This window comes from Malus sylvestris, chromosome 4 (assembly GCF_916048215.2).
Source record: "Malus sylvestris chromosome 4, drMalSylv7.2, whole genome shotgun sequence".
NCBI classification, from domain to species: Eukaryota; Viridiplantae; Streptophyta; class Magnoliopsida; order Rosales; family Rosaceae; genus Malus; species Malus sylvestris.
Window position 1 is genome coordinate 9,246,355 of NC_062263.1, and position 17,393 is coordinate 9,263,747.

At 38.2% G+C, this 17,393-nt stretch overlaps 2 protein-coding genes across 2 annotated transcripts; one reads left to right on the forward strand and one right to left on the reverse strand.

Moving 5' to 3' along the window:
• Positions 1-5,879: 5,879 nt before the first annotated feature.
• LOC126619455 (protein STAY-GREEN homolog, chloroplastic-like) lies at positions 5,880-7,554 on the forward strand. The gene is made up of 4 exons (XM_050287851.1): positions 5,880-6,157; positions 6,341-6,514; positions 6,600-6,767; positions 7,084-7,554. The coding sequence occupies exons 1-4, from the start codon at positions 6,029-6,031 to the stop codon at positions 7,462-7,464; spliced, it is 852 nt and encodes a 283-aa protein (XP_050143808.1). The 5' UTR covers positions 5,880-6,028; the 3' UTR covers positions 7,465-7,554.
• Positions 7,555-11,424: 3,870 nt separating this feature from the next.
• LOC126619451 (protein FIZZY-RELATED 2-like) lies at positions 11,425-16,589 on the reverse strand. Its single transcript, XM_050287847.1, has 10 exons — positions 15,609-16,589; positions 15,371-15,493; positions 15,009-15,113; positions 13,933-14,112; positions 13,643-13,705; positions 13,339-13,533; positions 12,706-12,807; positions 12,559-12,621; positions 12,384-12,452; positions 11,425-11,973 (listed from the first exon to the last, which is right to left on the reverse strand). Exons 1-10 carry the CDS (start codon positions 16,086-16,088, stop codon positions 11,920-11,922), a joined length of 1,434 nt encoding a protein of 477 aa, XP_050143804.1. The 5' UTR covers positions 16,089-16,589; the 3' UTR covers positions 11,425-11,919.
• Between the last annotated feature and the right edge of the window lie 804 nt (positions 16,590-17,393).

Below are 17,393 nucleotides of genomic sequence, written 5' to 3' on the forward strand. Positions count from 1 at the left end.
CATGGCCGGCCATTTAGAGGAAGGGTAGTGAACTTGCTTTAATTACAAGTTTGCCACTCAAATGAATAAAGGTATAAATATGACTTTATAGCCTTTTATTGATAAGGGTTTCTTTTAGAGAAAATTGGTGAGAACTTGTCTCTCCATTTTCTCTCTAGGAGGCCGGCCCCTTGGGGGGTGCATCTTGCAATCCCACTACTCCAAGGTCACTCATTTCTTCTCCAATCTCTCCTTGGTGAAGAGACTTAGAGGTTCTCAATTTTGGGAACTTGGAGAAACCTATTCTTCCATCCAAATCCATAGATTTAAGATGCAAGGAATGAAGGCCCTCTCTTTGGGTGATTAGCCTTTGCTTATGCAAAGAGGAATCTACAAAGGTACAATTTCAACTCACTTTGTTTTGAGTTGAGTTTTGGTTCACCAATCTACTAGGCTTTGAATTTCTTGGTTAATGTTTTGTTTTTAAGTGCATGCTAGCATGATTCCGCCTTTAATTGTTAATTGCATGCTTATTGATGTTGCTTAAATGAACATGTTTCCCTAAAATGTTCCTTCAAAAAGGCCCTTTCTGCCTTCTGGGCTTTGACTGGGCTTCGGCTGTCTTTCCTTTCGGGCCTCCTTTTGGGCCAGCTCCTTTCTTGAGCCCAAAGTTCAAGTTTTGATCCAAACAGAAGTACCTATATGTCCAACTGCCACAGAAGCCAGACGTAATTACCAAAAAAAAAGGGCGAACGTAAAAGCAAAGCTATATAATCCTAAAAATAGGACAGGGGGTGGGTTGGTTTCGCATTGGTTAGATCAAATTAATACAAAAATTTGGGAGTTTTTGGTTTTTAGTCCATCCATTCTCGTTCTCTCACAAGGCAACCTCCTAAACACCCTCACCTCGAGTTCGGCGAGCAAAACTCGTCTCGGCATCCTGGCGCCTAATCTTTGAACCTAACCCATAAGCGGTGGCGTTCCAGGTTGATGATTCTGCGGCGGGCCAATAATTCGAGGGTGTTCATGTTCTCGAAGCGAGCAGGGAATTTAGCAAGGAGGTGCTGAATAGGGAAGGAGGGTTTGGGTTGGGTGCGTTTATAACAGAACCATCAAGACATGCTTTTTGATCCCCTTTCAAATTTTGTTTTGAATTTTTGGGTCTATAATTTTCAAAAATGTTGATGGTTTTGTGAAAAATTTGGAATTTTGAATGTTTTAATCACTAAAAATGTTGTATTGGATTTGCTTTACAATTTTGATGGCAATATTGTATATTTTTTATTTGAATTTCTCAAGCCTTGCACGTCAACTGTTTGGGAATCAATATCGTTCACTGTTCACCCTTGTGTGTGCGTGTACGTTTTTTTATTTTTTTTTATTTTTTTTCAGGGATCGTTGCTTTGTAGGTTTTGCTATGATCTTAGTCGCACCAAGGAAGAGAGAGAGAGAGAGAGAGAGAGAGAGAGAGACGTAGAACAGATAGAATCAGAAAGGGAGGAGGGAGAAAGAGAAAAAAATCTCCGGTCTCTAGAATTTGATGGGAGGGTGGCAATGTATGTCGACTTCACCGTGTTTCGGGAAATCAAAATTAGGTTTTGTGGGTTCGTGGATTTTAGGGTAAATTACACCGTAACTCTTCAGGTTTGAGATTTTACACAAACTCATACAACAACTTTAAAATATTTCACTTTCATACCTCACGTTCCATTTTATTTCAAAATAATACATCTGTTACATTTTTCATCCATTAATCTGTTAAGTGCTCACGTGGCTGCCACATGGTTGTCAAATGTGTGCCACGTGGCAAAAATATTTAATTTAATTTAAAAAAAAACCTAAATCTTCTATATAAAAAAAAAGGTTAATTAACCACCCCTGTAACCCCCACCCCACCCACCCCAGTTCGTCAAAGAAGAAGAAGAATGAATAAGTAGCCCCCCAAAACCTGCAACAAGAAGAAGAAGAGGGAGAAAAAAAAATAACCCCAGTTCGTCCACCCCCAAAACCTGCAACAAGAAGAAAATTCCACCCGAGATTAGGTGGATCTACCACTAAACCAGTCCAAAAATCATCTCAAACTCAAAAGTATTTCCAAAACTCACCCACACTGAAAATCACAAGATCCTGGCGGCGGGGGGAAAAAAGGCGGGTCGCGGGGGGAATGGAGGTGGGTCGCGGGTCGCGGAGGGGTGGGGGGAAGGGATCTGGGCTTTTTTTTTTCCCCTCTTCTTCTTCTTCTTCTAGATTGCAGGTTTTTTGCGGGTGGGGGACGAACTGGGTTTAAGGTTTTTTTTTTTTTTCTTTTTCTTTTTCTTCCTCCCTCTTGTTGTTGTTGTTGCAGGTTTTTGGGTTCTGGGTTAGGTGGGTAGTCAGGGAGGGAAGGTCTCCGCGAGGAGGGGGGGTGTCCTTTCCAGATCTCGTTTTGTGGGGGGGGGGGGGACTTTTTTGCAATCCGGTTTTTTTTTTGGGGGGGGGGGGTTCTGCGTTTGGTTTTGTTATGGGGGGGACTTTTCTAGGTTTGGATATGTTGGGGGGAGGGGTTTCTTTCTGGGTGTTTTTGGTTTGGGGGGGTTCACGGGGGTTGGGGTTTTCTTTCAGCTTTTGATTTTTTTTTAAGAAGATTCAGGTTTTAAAAAAAATAATAATAAATTATTATTTTTGCCACATGGCACACATTTGGCAGCCACTTCAGCGCTTAACGGATCAATGGATGGAAAATCTAATAGAGGTATTATTTTGAAATAAAATAGTACGTGAGGTATGAAAGTGAAATGTTTTAAAGATGTTGTATAGGGTTGTAATAAACCTCAAATCTGAGGGGTTACTATGTAAGTTACCCTGGATTTTATCAATTTTTGTATTGATTAATTCTTTTTTGTTTGTTTTTTTATTAACATTTTGCAAAGCTGGCAGCCACATCAATAAAAATGTAAATTTATATTTGTCACGTTATTACTTAACTGTTAATTTGATAGATTTTATAATCGATGTAGGAAATTGAAATGAAATGATAAGTAATGTATGAAATTGAAATGTTTTAAAAATATGGTATGATGTTGCAATTGCACTCAAACCTGAAAGAGTAAAATGTAACCTACCCAAAAATATAATACATCTATTAAAATGTGAAACTTCAATCCCGGCCTCTCCTTATTATTGAATTTAGACAAAGCGAGAGCTATTCATGCATCATGCACATATGCATGGCCGGTCTAGAGATTTTTGAGGTCCGGGACGATGCCAAAAAATGTGCCTACACTTTATATAAGAAAATTATTTGTTTTCACACGTAAGACATCGATAAAATTGTACTTAGAAAAACACTTCAAACTTAATAATTTAAAAACAAGGAAAAACTAATTTATTTTGTATCGTGAGAAGGAAATAAAAAACCTCTGGGTTTACAAGTAGATAGGTATGAGTTTTGTTTTTCATCTGAACTTTTAAAGTGTTTTTGTATAAATCGTGAGATGTTTTTTCTTATTTACTAACCTTGTCAATATGGGACTAAAAAAAATAATGATATTTTTGAGTCTTTAATTGATATGTAAAAGTAATAAATTGGTACTAAATTAAACATTTTGATGACACGTTATATAATTTGCAAATTTGGTCTAAAAATTTGGTTAACGCATTACTCTTTGTGGAAGATTAGACTTGAATTGGAACAAACGTGAATCAACGCATTACTCTAGTTAAACTTCTTTGTTATTGAACCAAATTTTATAAATTTATACTCTTATGAAAACATATACAAATATATTACCCTAATAATTTTAGTGTCTTCAATTATTTTGGACCCCGGACGGTCTTCCTACCCGCACACATGATAGGTTCATGCATCGTGCGTAGATGATAGAATAGTTAGATACTTGTAAATTTCTTGCCATGATGCATCATGCATAGATGATATACTAGTTTGATACTTGTCAATTTCTTGACATAACGCGTCATGCATAGATGACAGAATAGGTTAGATATTTGTAAATTTATTGGCATAACGCATCATGAAAATGCATGGCATTGGCAACCATGCAGCTGACCAAACCAACTGAAATACCCAACTGCCACAGAAGCCAGACGTAATTACCAAAAAAAGGGGCGGACGTAAAAGTAAAGCTATATAATCCTAAAAATAGGAGAGGGGGTGGATTGTTTCCGCACTGGTTAGGTTAAATTAATACAAAAATTTGGGAGCTTTTGGTTTTAATATTTTGTAATCATGCTTATGATAAAAATTATTTATATTATAAATTAAAGTCGTAAAAATTATTTTATAAAAAAATTAATAATATATAAAATCGTTCGGTGAAATAAGTCAATTCATGAAATAAGTTATTTCACCATCTAATAAAAAAACACAAATCTATAGAAGTATTATTTATTATTGATTTGCTGCTGTTGTTTTACTAAACAACTTTAATTTAATTAAATTTTTATTCTAATGTTGATCCTTACAACTGTTTTATAATATAAGCAATTTTGATCACCTGCATAGATTCTAGTTTTTTTATTCTAATGATGATCTTTACAACTAAAACTTACTTTTGGTCAGAACTCCACGTGACAAATTTGGAGGCCAACACATCACACCACACAAAAATGGTCCATGGTTCCATGATACAATATATAAAGGGGTGTGATATCCACACACCCATTTTTACTTCTCTCACATCTTTTTGGTTTTCGGCCGTCAGATCGGATGATTGAAAAAGATCAACGAACAGAAATTAACAAGGGGTGTGTGAGAAGTAAAAATGGGTGTATAGATAGCATAACCCTATATAAAAGGCTCTTTATACTAGCATCTCGCAAAATATTAAATGCACTTCGTATTAAAATTTAATATTAAATGATTTATTCACCTTACTATGCAATTGTAATTTTGACCTTATTAGGTTTAAAAAAATATTTTAAATACACCATAAATCACTTTTAACGTATTATTTATCTTCTTAAACTATCAAAATCCCTCCGACCCTCTATTGTTGAACAAAACCCGAACCAATGAAACTACAAACATGTTGATTGAGAAAAATTATTTTTGACAAATGAAACACGAAATAGATGTTTCAAAAGCTTCACATGAGGTAATACTTCATATTCTTTATTGTTTTAGTGATTTTGACGATATTGATAATTATTTAATCTTGTTTTTTCTGCGTTATTCAAGTTTCTATGTTTGTATTCATCTTTTAGGGATTACATGAAGAATTAAACACCTAAAATTACTACCAAATATTAAAACAGACGACATGAGTTTTAATGGTGGAATTGAAAACAACCCACATATGCTTTAAATCCTAGGTGACATCTTGTGTCAAAATTCTTGCCGGCATTTTTTGTCCAAATTAAAAGCTTTATAAGATTTGAGAAATGTGGGGTGTATAGAAATATGGAGTGAATGTAGAAAATGTAAGGTGTATATTGAGAATGTGAGGTGTGAGGGTATTATGAGGAAATATGTGGGGTGTATTAAGATAATTTTTCATTGAAATATCAAATATGAGGTGTATTAAGTACGTAAGATTTATTCAACAATCAGTGAAGTGTTAATATAATAAACCCATATAAAAAGGCCATAAAGAACTCGCTTTCTTGAAGCAACCGTGACCCCATCATCTCAGGCAAATATTGCCAAGCCGACACGTCACTAAGCTCAATTCTTTTAGAAATTTTTTATTATGACGGGAACATGGTATATCACGTGTTTTTATGTAAGTGGTGGAAAATTTTATTTTTAAGTTATAAATTTTTTAACACACATATCTCACTATTTGTATAGTGACACGTGATGTACCACCTCGTATGTCAATCACACTGAAAAATCTCTCCAATTCTTAACGTTTCAAATCGCTTAGCTCACAAGTTATTCTCGAAAGCAGAAGCAGAAGCAAAAGCAAAAGCAGAAGTACAAGCAAAAGCAAACTCTTACTCTTGTTGTTTACTTGATTATTAATAAAAGCAGCAGAGATAGTAGCTTCATACATAAAGTTTTACATAATTGGGTGCCTACAAGCTGAGAGGCAGAGAGAGAGAGAGAAAGATGGGAGCTTTGACTGCTGCTTCTGTGCTTCCTTGGGATTTCAAGCCTTCAGTCTCTCTCTCTCGTCATAGAGGCTCTTTGTTTCACTATACAAGAACTCCCAAGAAAAGAAACAGGGCCGTAGTTCCTGTAAGTTTCCTTTTACTTTTAATCATTTTATTCACAAATTCATACGAGCGACATTCAAATCTAATCTCACATGCGTAAGCGGGATTCTAATTTAGGAGCAAGGCTGACTGCCAACTTGATTACGCTCATGTCTACTTTTTGGTTTTCATTTTTTTTGTGTGGTGTGGGTTTTGATTTGATTAGGTTGCGAGGCTATTTGGGCCAGCAATATTTGAAGCATCGAAGCTGAAGGTTCTGTTTTTAGGAGTGGATGAAAAGAAGCACCCAGGGAAGCTTCCAAGAACTTACACACTCACTCATAGTGATATCACCTCAAAGCTCACTCTGGCAATTTCACAAACAATCGACAACTCTCAGGTTTTAAGAATTTTGACTAAGATTAATTTTTTTATTGATTACGTTAATGAAGAATTAATGGAAATCGGGAAGTTTGATGTTGCAGTTGCAAGGGTGGTACAGCAAGTTGCAAAGGGATGAAGTTGTTGCTCAGTGGAAGAAAGTTAAGGACAAGATGTCTCTCCATGTTCACTGTCACATAAGTGGAGGTCATTTCCTCTTAGATTTGTTTGCAAGGCTCAGATACTTCATCTTCTGCAAAGAATTACCTGTGGTAAGTCAGCAATTAATTAGTTATTAATAATTTTTATACCACTGAAATTCTAGTTCATCCCATTTTGTACGACAACTTTTTGTGTACTAGATACACAGTAGTGTATATTCTAGTTATAATATCTTTGAGTAGAATAATAATACGTGACATGAACAGTTATTTCGGTACATTAAATAATTATTGAGAGATCACACTAATGTAGCTACCCACATATTATTTATATGAATTAATTAATCGAGAATTAATTTCTCTTAATGGTTGATTAATTTGTCTCTATGATCTTTATTAAAACGTGATATTCCCTTTCCCTTGGTAGGTTTTGAAGGCCTTTGTCCATGGGGACGGCAACTTGTTCAACAGCTACCCAGAACTGCAGGACGCTATGGTATGGATCTACTTCCACTCGAGCATTCCCGAATTCAACAAGGTGGAGTGCTGGGGCCCACTAGTCGACGCAGCAGCACCTTCAAGTGGGTCATCAGGCGGTGCCCACCACCAGGAAAACAACAGCGGCGGGGAGGGGGAGGAGGCAACTTCTCCAAGCAACTGGGACTTGCCAGAGACGTGTCAAGAGGAGTGCAACTGTTGCTTCCCACAACTGACTTCGATTGCATGGTCCCAAGAGCTTCCCCGTATAAATCAAACTAGGGTTGGGACCCACCAGAGCTTTCAGGGGCAAACCCAGGAAACAAACTAAAGATTTTATTTATTTCTTTTGTTTATTTAATTAATGTAAATAGATATGTACCTATCTGTTAATACTATTGCAAAAATATTATTCTTGTCAGCTATTTGTATCATTATTTAAGTTATTTTTTCTTTAATTGGATTAAAATTTCCAACAAAGATTTTTATCAAGACCTTTAAAGCACACTATCATCAATTTGTACTGTGTTCTATAAGTATCGTTTGATATGTAGAAGGGACGAAACAGAATGAGACAGGACATGATAGAATAGGACCGGATGGAACAGAGAGGGAGCAAAGATGTCATCGGATGGAAACAAGGAGGAAGAAGAAGGAGACGGAGATGTTATAATTTTGTGTTCCACAAATGTGGAACGAGTCGTTCCCGAGGGTGAGGCAGAACGAAAATTCATCCAAAATTCGTCTTGTGGAATAGCGGTATCCACCCGTTTTAGGTGCATCAAACGTGGGACGGAATGCCTTGTCCCACTCCGTTCCGTCCTGTCCCACGTAGCAAACGGTACCTAAGTTGATAAATATCGTACATTTTCTCCAAAAAGATTAAATACAAAAAAAAAAATCTATATTTAGATTTCTAAAAAAATGTGTAATTTCATGTACCCTCGTTTTGAACCTTAATCTATTGGGATTTGGATCCTCTCCTGAGCTAATGGAGAGGATCCTCCTAACCCATAATCGTGGGCCGTTGGATTTTTATCCAACGACTATCATTATTATAACTTTAAAGGGACCCCCCCTATTTGTAGCCGTTAGATAAAAATCCAACAGCCCAAGATGATGGGTTAGGAGGATCCTCTCCATTAGCTCAGGAGAGGATCCAAATCCAATCTATTGATACTTGTCTTTGTATTGAAATCAAAGCACATGATAGACTTGAACCACCAACACCACCACTTTAATTTCATGTAATTGGTTGGGGAAAAAATGAACCAGGCAAGATATGTGGAAATACTTTTGGAGAGTTGGCCTACAAAACCTACTTTTGGGGGTTGGTCGTCACTATAGTAGCGCCGCCTTGTGCGATCACATTTGTCCGCTCCACCTTGGCTAGAGTCATTTACAAAAAAGATGTTAAAAATGTCACATTGAAATATCATAGTAACAAATAACATACTATTTACATCATCTGAGATATCAAAGCTGACATAAAAAAAATACTTAAGCTGACATAGACAAAGAGATGTCAGATTTGAAGCTGCCTTTAAATATGATTTTTGCTATTTTCAAATGCATTTCATTTGCCTTACTTTAAATGCTAGCATATTTAAGTATTATTTTATTATTTTTAAACCAACAACAACCCAATTTTTATTATTTTTGTTTAAAAAAAATAAATGAAGCAATAAATTTTAGGAAAACTAATGAAAAGTCTAAAAAAACTTCTCTTTTAACGAAAGCCCTTTTTAAAGGTATAGTGAATAGTGCCAGTTAAAGGTAAAAATGTGGTTTTTCGTTAAAAGTGAACAGTACCGAAAGTGTTTTGTTAAAACTCCCATAAATTTGGCATATCAGGTGGAAGAAAAATATTGACAATATGTCAAATTGCTAAGTCAGCCATCAAATTAAAATTTGATGTTTTGAATTTGACATCTCCTTTAGAGATGCTCTAATCCTCCACATACATGAATCAAAAAATGGTTCCCTTCTTAGGGTGTGTAGCTTTTTTGTTGTCTTGCCGAGCGAGCGTTCTGGTCATGCTTCTACGATAGATCGCTGGATGTGGTCTTTCGCCTTTGAGCATTGAGTTATGTGCTCATCTTTCAGCGATGATTTTATGTGGTCTCACTCCTTTATGATGACTTTAAATGACCTTGCTCTTCAACATCTTCTGGAGTGTTCGCAAGTATGGATCTCTTGCGTCTATCGGTTTTGTGACAAATACGTATTGGTGGCATTTGTACGCTTGTGCATATAGTAGCCATTTAGAGATTTACTCAAATTATTTGGTCATCCAAATTCACTCAAAATCAATTTTTTGGCCATTGGAACAATTTATCCAATTGTCATTTCTGCATTTATTTGTGATGACAAAAACCAATTCTGGAATAAAAAAGCCTCCCACGTGAAATCTATGAGTTCTAGAATAGTTTAAATTAGAGTAAATTACATAGTAGCCCCTCAGGTTTGAGGTCAATTACAACCTCATACAACAACTTTAAAACATTTCACTTTCATACATCCAGTACCATTTTATTTCAAAATAACACCTCCGTTAGATTTTCCATCCATTAGTCTGTTAAATGCTGACGTGGCTGCCACATTTGTGCCACGTGGCTGCCAAATGTGTGCCACGTGGAAAAAATAATAATTTTTTATTACCCTATTGAACAAAAAAAAAAAAAAACGAAACCATGTTCGTCTTCCCCACTCTCTCTCTCTCGAACCCCATACCCCTCAAAATCCCCAGATCCAAAACCCAAAATTCCCAGTTCTCGACCTTCAACCACCACGAGAATCTCATCCCGATTATCCACTCCCAAGCTCCCCAAACCGCCATTTTTCACCACACCCCCTCTCTCTCTCTCTTACCCAAGCCACTGCCATTATTCATTTCATCAACCCAAAAGACAAGAGCCACCCCCACTTCACCACTCGAACAGATGCAGCCACCCACCCACCCATTTTATCTCAATCCAAAACCAAAGCCTCTCTTAACCCACCCCAGAATCCAATAGTTTCAAGGAATTGCAGAACCTCACAATTTCAAAAACCAAAAACCCACTTCAAATTTCAATCTTCTCTCTCTTCGTCTTCTGGGTTTTTTTTTTTTTAATCAATTCTCTCTTCCTTTTCTGGGTTTTGCGGCAGAGGATGGTGGGTTTGTGCTTGACGGGAGGAATAGTGCAGGGACTCGGCATTATACATTGCCACCGCCCTCCCATTTGCTTTCGGGTAAGGATGGACAGAAAGCTTTGAGGAGTCCATATATGCCTCTGCGCCTGCAAAAAGAAAAAGTGAAGGAAGATACAGCAGCTGCCAAAGCCAAGGCAAAAGGGTTTTGCTTGTTGGGCTTTAGAAATTTGGATTTAGGGTGGGGAAAGATGGTAGAAAACCACACGGCAGCCATGCGGGGGAGGGGGCGATGGTCGTTTGGACGGGGAATGTTTTTGGAGGCGCAGTGGGGAGGGAAATGGTTGCAGGTGATAGGGGATAGGGGAAGGGGTGGGTGTTGGGGGGTGCGAGGGTGGGCACGGGTGGGGATTCTGGGGAAGGAGATCTGGTTTTTGTTTTTTTTATTTTTTTTGTTCAATAGGGTAATAAAAAATTATTATTTTTCCACGTGGCACACATTTGGCAGCCACGTGGCACAAATGTGGCAGCCACGTCAGCATTTAACAGATTAATGGATGGAAAATCTAACGGAGGTGTTATTTTGAAATAAAATGGTACTGGATGTATGAAAGTGAAATGTTTTAAAGTTGTTGTATGGGGTTGTAATTGACCTCAAACCTGAGGGGCTACTATGTAATTTACTCTTTAAATTATGTGAATATATAATATCGCAAAATTGCATTAAACATTTAAATCTGCATCTCACCTAACGTGACATAATGATTGGGAATGAATTTCAGATCCGAATTCCACACGACATGTCTTGGGTTTAATTCTTAGTCTTGATGAATCGCATGCTGGTGGCTAGGAAAAAAGTGTCATGACGAAACGACCAGCTGGTCCTTTTTTAAAAAAGAAAAGAAAACTGCATCTCATCTTTCACGAAATTGCCCTTGGACATGCTGTCGTTCGTTACAAATCACACGGTGGCGATTCAATCTAGCTTTGATTGATCGGAGCGTTGGCACAAGGTTCTGAATCTGTCGCAATTCAGAAAAGAATAAAAGAACAGAACATCTTGAATCATATGATTAATGGTCCATTAGCTTAAGACAGCTTCCCTTTGTGAATTATTAACACTAATTAATCATCTAATTATATGTATCCGATTCCACAGTGACCGAAGGGAGAGCCTATATAAATCGAACACGTCCGAAAATTTCGCACGTGAGAATGCGATTACACGAACTAGAGTGGTAAAAAAAAATCACATAATGTTCAACTAAAATGTGAAAAAAATTGTGATCCATTTACAAAGAATGTGAAATAAACTTGCACCATACCGACCCGACTTATCTCCCAGTGCAGTGTATCCTCCTCTTTAAATATACAAAGTGAGGGAGCTCCGGGAAGGTGAGAATATTCATCACAACCCCTCTCTATACATTATATATAGTAGACTACTTAAGTGGGAAAAGAGAGTAAAAAATCGAAATCCTACCGAACCCATCACTTCATCTCTCGTCTTAGTCTTCTGAGGTCGCGGCATAATCTCCTGCACATCTATGGTATCATGTCAAAAAGAAATGGCATATCATTGCCCGGTTCCCATCCTCTGGCAGTCTGAGCAACTGTGAAGGTTGCCAAGTCAGTATTGATGTTATGTACAAGGTCACCGGATAACAGTTCTTCCAAGCGATGATGCTCCAATTTCACTTTCCGTGTTCTGCAATAACAATTTCATTCATATGACGTGAGTTGCATTCCTCTCAAGCTTGAAATACGATCAAAGGTAGAGGATATGAAACGGAACAACTGGATGCAATTTATTGTCTTAGATTAAACCAATTTCAATTCACATTATAGAATGTAAGATAACGTGATTAAGGATATAGAACCCAATTATTAAGCAATGCCAGGGAAGGAAAATAATCAATACCACCAAACTACCCTGTTATTCTCTAATGACCTTACTGACTTTGCATGCAGGTGGAACATCGACAGAAAATGACTTCTCAAGGAAGCATAATCAATTATGTATCCGTTATAACATACTCTGATGACTAAACAATTAAGGAAGAGCTATTAACCAAATCATTTGCATTAAACATTCCCATCAAGTATTGAATCTTTTACCTGGGACTTGGGGGAAGGAAACACATTCCAAAATCTTAGTGTTTCATCTCCTGCTCCAGTGACAATTGTCTGAAACAACAATCAATGACAGATCAGAATATTCATAAACAAATGAAAAGTAATTTGCACAACCATAAACAGAGGGCATGTACAATAAGAAGATTGGGTACAGAACCTGTCCATCAGGTGAGATGGCAAGATAAAGAACTCTGTATGAATGGCCCGTAAGAGTTGCCAGCTGCATCGTCAGATAGTGTTGAAGAATTAGAAACCAAGATAAAAGACATTTAATGGTTTTGGGGAATTGACAACACTTATTTACCTTTGACATGGTGGGATATCTCCAAACTATTATTTGATTTTGGGAGTATCCATGGGTGCTGACTAGTTCATTGACATTTTTAGACCACACAAGATTGCAAACCTGCAGATTACAGATCAAATGGATATAAGTATAGCTGCGCATAGTAATCAGAAAAAGGGACAGGTGAAAGGGAGGGATTTCAGTCACCAACAAAATTCATGTTTATGAACAGTGTATATCAACATCTAGCATCGTGAATGAGAAATCCTTGTAATTTTCACTGTAAAATAGTTTTCCTTTGATTTAGCACCTAGACGACGTACAGAGCGAAAGTAATTGGATTCAAGTTGTGAATGTGTTAACCCCTGTTTCCTCCTTTTATCAATCAATTATCATAAAATGGAAAAGGTCAAATTTAAAAAAAAAAAAAAAAGGGAAGATTTATATTTGTTGGAAATATCTACTCATTAGAAAAAGAACAACGTGATGAAACAACAACCAGGTTTGGAACTATTGAAATAATGACATTCACTGCAATCAGTTCAGGTTCTCTAAATATTTCTCACACGGCAAAGCTTCCATATTGCATGCATGTTTAAAAAAAAATCAACAGTAGAGTAAGCAGATTAAAACAAATAAGAAGTTTTTCACCTGACTTCCAGTGTCCATGCAGCTCAAGTGTGAGTTGGTGGTAGTATTCCAGAAACGAATACATCGGTCTGCTGTTCCTCCTCCAGATGCAAGAAGCCCATGCTGATGTGGAGACCATGCAATGGCTTTCACAGCTGCAGTATGCTCACAGTATTTGAGCACCGGTTGAGTTGAATGTTGATTCCAAACAAAAAGCTGTATATAGAGAGAGAGAGCAAACTATCAGTTATGAATTGGTAGCATGACCAAATTAAAACTGCACACAAAATAAGTCGGACTGAAAAAAAAAATTGCCATAACATACCCTGTTATCATTCCCGCCTGATGCCAGCTCACGATTATCATATGACCATTTCAGTCCACAAACCTAAAGGACAATCAAATATCTTCAGGGTGTGAAATATATAAATGAAACAAAATATGATATGCAAGATACATGGATAATAACAACACAACAAAGACAAATGGCATGTTACACGAAGTACAAGTTAGAAGAACTAAGAATTAGAATGAGTACACGAAATTTTAAAGTTAACAGTTTCTTATTGTACACAGTAGTTTAATCAAAGTGAACATGAACTCAAAAATTCTGACCTCTGACTTGTGTCCGGAAAGTTTGCTAACAAAATCGTCCTGAGCACGAATATCACGTTGAAGAATAGTTTTGTCCCGGCTACCAGAAGACAGCATAGATGAACTCCAGGCTAAGGCGCCAACGCGTAGTCGGTGGCCCTCCATGGTTCTTACCCTCCTACACCGGGATGCATCCCATATCTATACAGTAGATAGCAAGTGCATCAGCCAGTTATGCAGCGGCATATATACAATAAACATGCCACATATCTAACAGTAAAATTCAAATGGAAACAATTACACAAAAGTGGTACTAAATATGAAATTCCTGCTATAATGCAGCACAAAAACCAACGCATAAACTGCTGCCATGCAACTGTTGAATATCCAATTGTAACAATAAATACAATCCTAACCTGATTATCATATACACTGACCTGGTTCTGACAAAGGCCGAACACAGAAGAAGCATGTCGCATATAATCAGACCAGTAGTCAAAATTTTATTCATGTTTGAACAGTTGTGCAAAAAATCAAATTAAAGGAAGTCACCAAAATCAGAATCCTATTGTGTTCAGACTCATATAACCAAACATCGTCACAGATTCACAATGTAATGAGCAGGGCATGGAGGTTTCGACTTACCTATTCCTACTCCTATCTAAGGACCAGTAACATACATCTACAAAGCTGAACACTTAAAGCCAAGTTTGGAATCTGGACATCGGAACAAAACTTGGAGATTCTAGAATGAGTAAATAGATGACGTGTTGGTGGGACTGTCTGCACAACAGACCAGACAGGGATATGCAGCTAGATAGGACCTTGTTATTTGTATTAGTCTACATTCTAATAACAAAACATTTCCACAAATTCTGCAGTTCATGTAAGTATTTCAAGCATTATGTTGTTTGACGATCGTACTCCCCATACTAAAGTCACAAATTTGTTGCTTATACACCTATATTGTGGATGTTGTAGCAACTACACTTGTAATTCCACTTTGCAATATTATAAATATAAAATAACATCTCAATATCAAATCTCTAAGAATAAACCATGTCTATCAGATGTGAATAGGTCCAAGAATCACTTACTTGGACTTTCCCATTGCTAGTTCCAACCGCAAGATGAGTTCCACGTTGAGCCCAGCCAACGGAACAGACACTATCATCAATCCCCAAGTCACATAACTTAGTTACCTGCAAGTGACATCCAATCATAAAGTCAAAAAATATCACATCGGCAAAGATTCAAAGTGATCAATTTCATACATACACCAGGAAAAACACACACCACATGATCGAAAAGCAGTTACAATCATAAAAAGATAGAGACTTGTGACATCGAAAAACATCCACGTTTGCCTCAAATTACAACAACAATGTTAACATTAGAAATTTGTCGAAAAAAATGTTAAAATGTTAAAATTAGAAAGAGAAGCTAAGTTAGAGCTTACCTTGCTACTACAAGCATTCCATAAATAAACACAATTTCCCAACCCAACAGCAAGCACATTGTGCGAAGACCAATCGACAAGATTCAGATAGAAATCGTCCTGCAAAGCAGGTGCATCCAAAACCTGAACAAGAAACAAAATTTCCGTAAATAAAAAAAAAAAAAAAAAACCCAATTCACAATATCCAAAATCAAACCAAACCCAAATCGGCAAAAGACTAGAAAGTGATGAAAGTCACCTTATAAGGCGACCGGGGAACCTTCCGAGGAGCCTTGACGGGGCTATGGTGAACTCCGGTGACCACATCATCGAACCCAAAAGGGGAAAGCGAGTGCATTGACCGGCGAGTCTCGGTCTTGAACCGGAAGATGTTGGGGCTGGGCGGGTTCATCTGAATCGCGCTCCTTTTCTCGGGAGTCGCCGGAGGAACGACGCCGGCGGAGTCAGGTCCAAAGAGGGCAGCGCGTAGGAGAGTACCGTAGGCGCTTGACGAGTCATCGCGGCCCTCGGATGGAGTATTGGAGATGTCGAAGAGGGGGAAGTTGGAACCGGATCTACTGGGGATGAACCTATCGGAGTAGATGGTCCTGGACGGCGATTGGTGGTGGTTGTAGTTGATCAGGCGGTCGATGTGCCGAGATGGGGTTAGGGAATGTAGTGCCTGAGGAGTGCGGAGCAGAGCCGGAGTCGATGGGGTTGTGGGAGTGGTATCCTCCATAGAAGATCAGTGTGTGTGTGGGTGTGGGTTTGTTGTCTCTCTGTCTGTGGGAGAGCGAAGGAATTGGGATGGGAAGGGAGAGAGAGGATGGGAGGAGAGAGAAGGGGTTGATGGGTGCTGGTAATTTTCCCGGGAAAACGAGGTAAGAAAGCAGAGGAGATAATAATCCCGGGAAAATCGTAAGAGGGGGTTATATTGTGGTGCGTTTGGTAAGTCCTATTCGCTCTAGTAAACTCTTTTATGTTTTCTTTAACCAAAATTGAGTGGGACTTCCTTTTCCTTGGCAAAATTGGATTGAGATTTAACCAAATTTCAAATAATGCTTAGAATTTGGGTTTAAAAAACTTTTTTTATTTTGTTTTATAGGATTGACATTTACTTTAATCTAATTTAGATTGTTGGGAGGTCAGGTGCGTAAAAACATAAGCCTCGCTTTAGTAAATGCAACATGATGCTACTATTGCCTTATGTCATATCACATGTAAAATAAGGGGTTGAGAGCTTAAGATGAAAAGATGGATCACACAAGAAAAACTATATACCGTTAATTTACGTAAAACTTCTTGACTTTTTCAAGCCACTTATGTTTACAGGCAGGGGCGGATCCACAGTGGGGTCGTCGGGGTCGAACGACCCCTTGGAAACCATGGAAACAACCTTGAAGCTCCCATATGCGACCTCTTGGAGCTGGGGTCGTCGGGGTCGTCAGGAAGAGGAAGAAGAAGACTCGGCAGGAAGAGGAAGAAGAAGCAGCTCGCGCGACGTGCAGGTTCTGTGTAGAGTTTCTGACCTTTAATTCCCACTTCACAGAGACGAGAGAGAGAGAGAGAGAGGGAAGGAAAGTCCTCGGGGTGGTGGTGATGTAGACCTTCGTCGGGGTAGTGGTGTGGGTGTGCGTGGGTGTGGATTCGATCGGAGAGAGTGAGAGAGTTAAAGAGTGAAAAAGAGAGAGAGAGAGAGAGAGAGAGAGAGAGAGAGAGGAGAGTTCGGGGAGATGAGAAGGAGGACAATGGGGACTTTCCCCGTGGCAAGTTGTGATAGGTAGGAAATCCCAAAAAGGGATCCGGATAGGGTAAGTAAGTGGGGACCAAATTGTAAACTTCACTTAACTGTAGGGAAATTGTGAAATTACAAGGAAATCTTTGGGGAGGGGTTTTACAGAAACCCTTCTCAACACTTAAAAGCAAACTGCGTGCTTTTAATCAGGTTTGGCTCTATAATTGAACTTGTAACCATGCCTTTCCCTATGACGGAATTGTGATATGCTTTGCCAGATATTCACAAGGAATTCATTTTTCTTTTTCC